We start from the raw sequence: 11,166 nt of genomic DNA on the forward strand, positions 1-11,166 counted from the left end.
AAAGTAATTTCTTAAGTGTATTCAATACCTTCTCATGACAAAGGTGCAAAAAATAGTTCTTCCAATCTTTGGGAATGAGATTCTATCATGGAGCTAATTTCTACTTAGTACTCTCAATATTTGCAATGGTTTTAGTAAAACTCATTGAATATTTTCTTTTAGACTTTAACATAACATGTTGCTGTATTTCTACTTTTCTTCCAGTTAAAGATTTGGAAAAAAGAAAGGAACCAAAAACCAGAGTCAAGGTGGACAAAGTAAATGGGAATAAACCATCTGTACCAGAAGGTCAGTTTTTAAAATTTGCTTATATTGGGGGCTGAGTTGTTTTAATTACTCAGGCAGTGCACACACATGTAGCTGTTGGTCCCATCAGAAGATGGGATCTAATGTGAAAATCTTCCTCAGCCCCATTTCACTCCTCCTTCCTTCGTCACACATAATAACTGTCAACACTTCCCTCCCTTACTCTCCTGTATTCAATACACCTCCCAAGTTCTAGCGAATTTATTTTCTATTGAAATACTGACAGAATCTGTTCATTTCTTTCCATGTCTATTGCCAACACTCAGCTGAGATTCCATTTCTTTCTTGGCATGCAGTATTTTTTTTTGCAGTATTTATTTTTTAAGCAAAATCTCAATGAGTTCTCTACCCAGAAATTAGAGCAATCTTTTCAAAATAGATCTGACCCTATTTTCTCCCTACATACACCTTAAAACCTCCTCAGTAGCTTCCTATTGCTCTTAGAATAGAGGCCAGAATCCTTAGCAAGACCTCTAAGGCGATATCTCATAACAAACCTACCTTCCTTTCCTTCCTCATCTAACAACTGAATGCTTTCTACCCACTGGCTTTTTTTCAAATTCTTTAAAGACCCTGGTCTCTCCCATACAACCATAGCACCTGTGCACTCTCTTCATGGAACACTCCCCACATCACCACTCTGCTTAAATATATTTTTCCCCTTTCAAAGCTAAGTTCAGTCATTACTTTCTCCTAAATATTTCTTAACCTTTCTCCTCTATTACAGGCCCTCATACAACAACTAATTTCCCTTAACAGCATTTGTTGCAGTTGTAATTTCCTATTTACTTGTAATTTGAATGGTTGCCTTCCCAACTAGACTGTGAGATCCAAGAGAGCAAGAATTGTGTCTGTTTTTGCTCCTCATTGACTCAGTATCCAACAGTTTCTGATACACAACAAATTTCTGGTTAACATTCAGTGAATAGAAAGACAAATAAATGGTCTACTAAAAATGTTACCTACTAATAGCTAAAAATGTAATTTTTATAAAATTTGCCCCAGTTTCCTTCAACCTATGGCATGAATTTCCAGTTACATTTTTGTGAATATACAGATGTCCATATGGTCTGCCATATTGCATTTCCTGTTCTGTGCATCGCTTTGTCACTTTGAGAACTTTCCATGTTATTGCCATTTCCTATGCTCCCCCCGTGTGCCTTATTTATTTAGAATTGATCAAGTTTTAAAAAATATATTTTCCTCTCTACTCACCTAGAAGGTTTTCAATCCTTTTGTGTTTCTTTGTATGATTGTAATTAAACTTTTAATATGCATACAAAAAATCAAAGTTTATAACTAATCAATATACAATTTGACAATACTTTAATTATCTAGCTTCTATATTTTACACAATTCATGAAATATACATTAATTTTTATTTATTTTTGTCTCACCAAAGTATTATAACTATTATATTAAGTCATTGTCTAAAATTTCTCATGTTTAAAAATTTCTTTGCTCATCATTCCATTGGTATCTCTGACCTTCTCTATGTGTTCATTTTCCTTTAGGGAAGATGTGTGGTGGTAAACTCATTTTACTCATACAAAAATATATTCACCCATACTCTGTTGAAGAATTAGCTGGGTACTAGGTTGAGTGCTGTCTCTAATCATTTAGAAGATATTTCACTATGTTCTGCCTTCTATTTTTGACAAGTCTGTTGTCAGTCTAAATGTTACTCATTTTCAAGTATTGTCTGTGTTCTCTTTGGATGCTTTTCAGGCTTTGTGTCCTTTGTCTTTAGTGTTCTGTTGTTTCACTACAGTGAGTCCAGTTGTAGACATTTTTGTGCTCCCAGAATAAAGATGTATCTTTCACTAATTCTGGAAAGTTCTCAACCATTAACTCTTCAAATATTCTTTTTCTCAATTATCTTTCTCTGCTTCACCCTGAAATTAATCATATCTTCAAGGAGTCCTGTTTCTTTTCATGAAAAATTATACTTAGAAATCAACATGTGGGTTGATTCAACTAGATCTGCTTATTGCTTCTAGATTGTCAATGCTTCTAAGCCAATTTAGCTGAAAATACATACACACACACGAACACACACACACACACACACACACACACACACACACACACACACACACACACACACACACACACACACACACACCCCATTATTCCTCTACCTACCTATCATTTATCTTATTGGATCTTATGTCTACCTTATACCCATATTACAGGGTTCATTATAGCTTCTTTTTTTCTATATTAAATTTATGTTTTCAAGAATTCAAAAACACATGAGACAGAATCATTCATTCAGAAAATAATCGTTGGAACACTTGCATTATACCTGTGCATAAAATTATAAGATTTCCCTGAGGGCAAGGGGATGGGATTCTCTTAGCAATAGACCCCCAGTTTTCTCTTTCCCCACCCCTACCTCTCTTGCTAAGAAAGTTTTAAAGGATTTTGACACCTTTTTCTGTTGGCCTCCAGCAAATTTTATTATTCTAAACCTATGAATGCTCCAGTGGTAAGAAATTATAGCTCTGCCTTAAATAAGTTTTCAAATGTTCTCATATTTAAGAGAACTTGTAGCATATATATTTTTTCTTTTTAATCAGATACTTTTCAACTATGAGCACTGCTATAGATTTTGGCAGAGTCTGTCTCTCATAGGTATGCTTGGACTTGTCTGATGGATACCGTTTTTTCTTGTCTAAGAATTTTCTGTTAAACATCTTGTTTCTATACCTGCAGGGCTAACTGTTGATATCAAATTTAACAGGTGTTTCAGCCTTAGAAATTGCAAAATGTCAGGATCTGTTTGTTATTGAGAAATTGGAATAACAGGGATGATTGAGTGGTTGTATATATCAAAAAATCACCTTGAACAACCAAGGTAAACATACAGTAAAATCATGTTCAAATCATATAGTCAAATCAGAGCTGAAAATAATTGCAAATGTAATACACTAGCTTCTGGAGATGAGGAAGTTTTATTTTTAAATAGTGATGGTTAGGCAAAGCACCCTTTCTTGGGTTAGTATTAATTTATGATAAATGGAAATAACCAGAGAATTGTACAAATAAACTTTTAGAGCAAACTTTATATAAAAATATTTTAAAAGGACCATATACTTTCAAAGGAAATAAAACCCATTTAGGTATCTTATATTGTGGTAGGTAGAGTTTGGAGAGGGTAGACAGGAAGAGATGCTAAAGGCAATGGGGATAAAAACAGAGTCAACAGTCTCAGGGAATGTTGTTTGGGGGAATAAGAGGAATTTCATTACAGGAAAGTGAGAAATAAATACGGATCAAGTGGAGTTGAGTTATGGAGAGCTTTGAAGAGCACAGTGAATAGTTTAGGCTTAACTTGGTAGGTGAAGGAGGGAAGAGATAATCTTAAAATTTAGAGTTGGAAGGTACTTTTAGAGCCATGTAGCTCAAGCAATTGAGAAGATGGTTGAGGCTCTTTATCCATGCCATCAAGGGTTGACCAGCATCTGCTTTTATTGACAAAGATCTCATTGTTTTCCAAGGCAGTGGTCTATGGAAATCTCGACTGTTAGAAAGATATTTCTTGAATTGAGTTGAAATCTGTCTCCTTGTGGGCATACAGAACACTCTTAATCCCCCTTTTGTATGACAGCCCTTTTAATATTTGAAGACAGCTGTCATGTCCTCTCCAAGAACCTTGCAGTTTATGAGCAAAGGAGAAATGTGATGTTTACTGGATTGTCAGTTACTCTTGAGATGCAGGGCTCTGAGTGACAGAAATGTTCTTTTGGCTGAAGTTTAGGGATTTGGCATCTCACATCTGCAAGTTGTCATGGTGTTATTTATCCCAGGTTGGATATGGCACAAGTGGGTATAACTTTGATTTCAGGCTATCTTTAATTGTGAGGCTTGGCAATCTTTCCTCCCTTCCTTTTTTCGCCCTCCTTTTTTTCTTTCTTTCCTCCCTCCCTTTCCCTCTCTTCCTCCCTTCCTTTCTCCTTTCTTTCCTTTCAAATATTTTTCTATGATAAGAGTTGAATAGCTCAATAGTTAAGTGGTTCAGGCTATGGAGTCATTTCTGGATTTTAATTCCAACTTTTCTACCTGCCCAGTAGAAAAGTGTGTTTAGTTTGTGATGCAAGTTATTTAACCGTTCAAATTACTTAACCTTTCTTTTTTCAATGGAATGAGGAGAACTTCTATCTTAAAGCATTAATATCTGGCTTACATGGAAAAGATATATGCAAAGCATCTGATGAAAGCAGTCATGAAGTGGTAGGTCATTCCATTCTTGTAAAAAAAGAAAGCAATGAAAAGTGTCTACCATAGTCAGTAAATAAATAACTGTATGTATTCATCAGGATTCTCCATATGGAAATAGAATCCATATACATATGGAAAGAGATTTATTGTAAGAAATTGCCTCGTAATTACGGAGGCTAGGAAGCCCCACAATTTGCAGCTGGCAAGCTGGACACCCAGGAGAGCTCATCCTGTAAGTTCCAGCCTGAACACTAGCAGGTTCTATATCTAAGAAGACCAGTGTTGCAGGTCTAGTCCAATGTTATAGCTGAAGGCAGCCAGGCAGGAGCATTTCCCTTGTACTCAGCCTTTTTGTTCTATTCAGGTCTTCAGTCAGGTGGATGAGGGCCACCCACATTAGGGAGGGCCATCTGCTTTACTTAATCTACAGATTCAAATGTGAATCTCATCCAAAAACACAGACACACTCAGAATAATGTTTAACCAAATGTCTGGGCACTGTGTGGACTAGTCATGTTGACACACAAAATTAACCATCACTATGTAATAGATTTCTTAGAAGTAAGAAGTTCTGCCAATGCCCAGCTGGTGTGGCTTAGTGGTTGAGCATCGACCTATGAACCAAGAGATGGCTGGTTCCATCCCCAGTCAAGGCATGCCCAGGTTGTGGGCTCAATCCCCAGTAGGGTGTATGTAGGAGGCAGTCGATCAGTGATGTTTCTATCTCTCTATCCTTCTCCCTTCCTCTCTCTTTAAAATTAATAAAAACATATTTTTTTAAAAAGAAGTTCTGCAAAGAAAAATAAAACCGAGTAAGAAAAGAGAGTGATGGGAAGTGCTGTTTTAGATTGGTAGTCAGCCGTCAGGGATGCTATGAAAGGTAAGTCTACTCCAAGACTGGACTAATGAGTACTAAGTTCACTCTGATGTGAAATCAGACTCCTGCTCCCCATCTGCTAGATGGACAAATTGTAACATGAATACAACAGGTAACTAGTGGCCATCCATTATGTGAGGACATCTTCTATGGTATTGGTAGTGTGGTGTGATGGAAAAGGCATATTGGACCAAACATTTAGAAGTCCTGATATCCAGTTCAGGCTCTGCCAGTAACCACTAAGCCATTCACTTGTCTGTCTGAACCTCAATTTCATTTTCTGAAAAATGAGAACAATTAATGGCTCTCCACAAAAATGTTGTATTAGATGTGCCAATGTATTTTAAAAAACCCTTTTAGAACCATTAGCTTAAAGAAAAATCCAGTGATGCAGCTGAAGTCAATCTTTTTTTTTAAAATATAAATTTTACTGATTTTTTACAGAGAAGAAGGGAGAGGGATAGAGAGTTAGAAACATCGATGAGAGAGATCGATCAGCTGCCTCCTGCACACTCCCCACTGGGGATGTGCCCGCAACCAAGGTACATGCCCTTGACCGGAATCGAACCTGGGACTCCTCAGTCCGCAGGCCGATGCTCTATCCACTGAGCCAAACCGGTTCGGCTGAAGTCAATCTTGAGAGCGAGCTCTTGGTTTGAACACTTGGAACTTAAGTGCAAAATTGTTCTGTGACCACAGTTTTCCTTCAGATGTCTTGGTTTATGAATGGTATACCTAGATATTTTGCTAGTGGCATAGAAAAAATAACCCAGAGCCACTAAAAGAATCAGACTAATGCTGGGGAAAATTATTGTGAGGTTGTTCTGATTGTATATTAAAATAACGTGAGTAAAAATAGTAAATGCTCCCCTTTCATTTAGCTTTGCCTCCAGCATTGGAAAAGTATCAAGGAAGATAGGCAAAGCCGATACTAACTCCCTGATCCCTAAATAACTGTAACACACTTTCCCAGTGGAGTCCTGGAGCTGGAGAGACCACATTTAATTCAGCCATCATGGTCCATTTTTCTAGACAGATGAATTACTATGTAAGAAGAGGAATTCTTTTTCAACAGCACAGTTCAATGTAGTTCACATTCATTGATGAGCTATATGCCAAGAGCTGAGCCAGACAAAAGGGATCAGAAGAGAAAACACAAATTTCTTACTTCTCAAGCTTACCTCTTACCTTTCATAGTCTGGGAGATAGGAATGGAAACAAATCGTAATAGTCCAGTGCTGGTACAACAAAACAGGTACAAATGCAGAAGCAGTTAAAGAGAGGCAGGTGAGCTTGAATATAATGATGCACATAACTTTCAGAAATAGAATGTTGGCACATGGTTAGCTTTCCAAAGCCGCCTCTTCATGCACCTCCAGAAGGTATAGAATATAATGGGGATAATTCCTTCCAAATGTTACGATGTTTGTGTTGTAGCCTGTATATTGGATGCTCTCCTATATGAATCAGAGTATTGGATACTATTTCTTTAAACTCACTTGAATAAAATCCCATACACTACCTGTATTTTCAGAATTGTTTTTTGCTAAAGACCACATACAGCCCTAACCGGTTTAGCTCAGTGGATAGAGCGTCGGCCTGCAGACTAAAGGGTCCCAGGTTCGATTCTGGTCAAGGGCATATACCTTGGTTGTGGGCACATCCCCAGTAGGAGGTGTGCAGAAGGCAGCTGATCGATGTTTCTCTCTCATTGATGTTTCTAACTCTCTATCCTTCTCCCTTCCTCTCTGTAAAAAATCAATAAAATATATATTTTTAAAAAAGACCACATACAGTCACTTTTTCGGATCTCTTCCATTTTACTTGTATCCATTTGAGTGTGTTTATTTAGTTCTGTATATTTTTTCACATGTGTATGTTTGTGTATCCACAAACACAGTCAAAATGCTGAACAATTCTATCACCATAAATATCTGTATGTTGCCTCTTTATAACCACATCTATCTCCTTCTCACCCTCCATCCTTAATCCCTGACAACCATGAATCGGTCCTCAATTTCTAAATTTTTTTTTTTTACTTAAAAGATTATATAATTGGAATCATGAAGTAGGTAATCTTTTGGGATTAGCTCTTTTCTCTCAGGTGTGTGTATTGGTAGTTCCTTTGTTTTTATTACTGAGTAGTAAGTAGTACATGGTATGGATGTTTAACCATTGACTTTGAAGGACATCTAGACTTAGTTTTTGGCTATTATGAATAAAACTGCTATGAACATCTGTGTACAGTGTGTGTGCGTGTGTGTGTGCATGTGTGCATGCGTGTGTGTGTGTGTGTGAATGTAAGTTTTTATTTCTCTGGAGTCAATGCCCAAGAGTGCAATGTTTGTTTAGATGGTAATTTTATCGTGTACTTTTTAAAAGAAACTGCCCAACTCTTTTCAGAGCAGTTATACCGTTCTATAGCCCCATGAGCAATGTCTGAGTGATCCAGTTTCTATGCATACTTTCCAGCACTTGTTATTACTGTTTTATTTTTAGCTATTTTGATAGGTGTGTACAGTGAAAACTTATGGTGGTTTTAATTTGTACTTTCTTGATAGTTATCAGTTTGAACATCTTTTCATGTGCATACTTGCCATCTGTATATCCTTTTTTCTTCCATTTTTTTCTTAAAAGTTTCTTAGTTTTTCTTACTACATTTAAGTTGTTTATCCACTTTGAATTAATTTGGGTATAAAGTATGAGGTTTTGATCAAATTTATTTGTTTGTTTTCATGGATATACAGTTGCTCCAGCACTGTCTGTTGAAGTATTTTTGCACATTTGTCTAAAGCAGGGGTCCTCAAACTACGGCCCGCGGGCCACAAGCAAATACAAATATTGTATTTGTTCCCGTTTTGTTTTTTTACTTCAAAATAAGATATGTGCAGTGTGCATAGGAATTTGTTCATAGTTTTTTTTTTTAAACTATAGTCCGGCCCTCCAACAGTCTGAGGGACAGTGAACTGGCCCCCTGTTTAAAAAGTTTGAGGACCCCTGGTCTAAAGCTATATTTAGATTTAAAATCAGATAGTTGCGCATATTTGTATAGGTCTGTTTTTGGCTTTTCTATTATTTTCTATTGATGTATGTGCTTATCCCTCTGAAAAACTAGACTATACTGAGTACTATATCTGTATAATTAATAGGCAAAATACCTGGTAAAATAATTCTTTCCACTTTATTCTTCTTTTTCATGATTGTTTTAGCTATTCCAGGGTCTGTGCCTTCCCATATAAATTTTAGAAAAAGCTTGACTATATCTAAAAAAAAAGTCTTTCTGAGGTTTGGTAGGAATCATATTAAACCTATAGATAAATTTGGAGATAATTGCATCTTAAGTATGTTCAGTCTTCCAATCCATGAACATGGTAATCCTATTTATTTATTTATTTATTTATTTATTTATTTATTTATGTCTTCTTTAATTTCTTCTATCAATAGTGTAATTTTCAGCATACAGATCTTGCAGATGTTTTAAGTATATACCTAAATATCTCATTATCTTCGGAGCACTTATAAATGGTATTAAAGTTATCTTTTTTTCAGTTGAAAGAGCACAAATTGTATATTATTGTGACCTTGATTTTTCTTATTACTGTGATACCAATGTAGTTTAAATTCTCTTCATTCACTTATTGGCTATATATCTTTCTTATTCTCTAAATTTTTATTTCTGTTTTTTTAATATATTCTTGATACTGTTCTTTTTAGTTTTTTTATATTGTACATGTCTTCTGCAGTTGGAACTTGTCTTTATATATTTCTTAAGGTTTTTTTATGAGCAACTTTCAAAATTTTAATATTAAATTTGACAGTCTTCTAATTTATAGTCAATTAATTTTATCTTACTTTGGAACTATATAGAATTTATATCTCTAAGTCAAAATGACTTGAGTGAGCTGAATAGACAGAATATTTTTATTGGAAAAATTTTGAAATAATACCTGTTTTCACAGTCCTCTTCTACATAAAGATAGATTTCTAAGACCTTATCTTCAGTGTACCCAAATGAAAAAGTGAAATAATATTCCCAATAGTTTTGGAAGAGAAAGAAAGCTACTCTCATTTTGAGGCAAGTTTCCCTATTAAAAATGAGAGAAACAGATTCTTAATGCTTCATCAAACTTCAATTTTCCTGATTATTTTTTAAAAAATAAATTTTTATCCCATGATTTCTTGCAGTATTCTGTTTTAGAATATTTTGGTCTGATACAGTAGGATTGTATCCCAAATTGGTGGTGGCTTTGTATTTGGTTCTTAAAGAAGGGAAATATGTTGCCTTAAAATGTAATATGTCAACTTTGGATTGAGCTATACTATATAGCTTCCATATGAGTATCTGAGTATTTCATTGGCAAATATATTTTCCCCCATCTGGTAAAAGGATCCTGATATTCCATGTATATTTATGTCTGGGGGAAAAAAATCCAAGATCTTTTTAGCAAAAATATGGCCTGCTAGGTGCAGAGATATAGATTAAATTGCCTACCTGTGGTCGGCAAACTGCGGCTCGCGAGCCACGTGCTGCTTTTTGGCCCCTTGAGTGTGGCTCTTCCTAAGCCTTAGGAGTACCCTAATTAAGTTAATAACAATGTACCTACCTATATAGTTTAAGTTTAAAAAATTTGGCTCTCAAAGGAAAGTTCAATCGTCGTACTGTTGATATTTGGCTCTGTTGACTAATGAGTTTGCCGACCACTGGAGCCCAACCATAGCAATTCAACTGTTTTTCTCTCCAGGAAAAAATAATCCATTTATTTATGAACACTTATACATTCTGGGTTTTATTACATAAATTATATTTCAAATATTGTTTTATAATCATTTAATGTTAGAAAACAAACTGGGGATTTGTTGGGCAATTTCAAGAAGTTGGCAAGACATAAAGAAACACACACACACACACACACACACACACACACACACACACAATTCATGATCTCCAATCCTAATATGAAAATTCAGCGAAGTTAGTTTTTTTTGGAAACACAACCTACAGTATGAAGGAATGCTACTAAAGATACTAACAATACCCTGTAATTTTGAAGGGTTCTTAAACACAGTAAGAGTATTTTAGCATCTTGGTTCTGTGTGCACGACAGTGGTGGTTTTCACCTAGTCAAGCATAGACCTACCCTGTATATTAAACAGTCTCTTCCTTTGTTGCAAAGACAGCTGTTTGCCCTTGGCACCTTGCTCATAATCACTGCAGGCTGGGACTTTCCAGTGCCCTGGCATCCTGTTCTAAATCCCTGTTCTGAGACCTACTTGAGCCATTTAAAAATTAATTATTGAAATGGTTTTAAGGGACAAAATCTTATTGCCATAGAGACACAATACAGTAGTCCCCCTCATAGGCTGTTTCACTTTCTGTGGTTTCAGTTACCTGTGATCAACTGTGGTCCAAAAATATTAAGTGGAAAATTCCAGAAATAAGCAATTTATAAGTGTTAAATTGTACACCATTCTGAGTAAGTGAAGAAATCCCCCACCTTTCTGTGACATCTTTATCCTCCCTACTCCGGTCTTGAATCATCACTTTGTCCAGTGGTTTTACACTGTACATGCTTCCCACCTGTTAGTCACTTAGTAATCAATTAGGTTATTAGATTGACTTTCATGGTATCAGCATTGCAGTGCTTGTGTTCAAGTCACCTTTATTTGATTTAATAATGGCCCCAAAGTACAAGAATAGTGATGCCAACAATTAGGATATGCCAAGAGAAGTCATAAACTTTATCATAGGTATGTATGTA

The 11,166-nt window shown here is 35.8% G+C and overlaps 1 protein-coding gene across 3 annotated transcripts in view; it reads left to right on the top strand.

The window, feature by feature from the left end:
* Nucleotides 1-11,166, top strand: part of COL14A1 (collagen, type XIV, alpha 1) — a 175,395-nt gene that overhangs the window by 27,216 nt on the left and 137,013 nt on the right. For all 3 annotated transcript variants that reach the window (XM_014533053.1, XM_005885872.2, XM_014533054.1), the window contains exon 5: nt 205-288. In XM_014533053.1, coding sequence (XP_014388539.1) covers nt 205-288 — 84 coding nt within the window. The remainder of the gene's footprint in view (nt 1-204; nt 289-11,166) is intronic.

The sequence above is a fragment of the Myotis brandtii genome, unplaced genomic scaffold, assembly GCF_000412655.1.
Source record: "Myotis brandtii unplaced genomic scaffold, ASM41265v1 scaffold931, whole genome shotgun sequence".
Taxonomy (NCBI): Eukaryota; Metazoa; Chordata; class Mammalia; order Chiroptera; family Vespertilionidae; genus Myotis; species Myotis brandtii.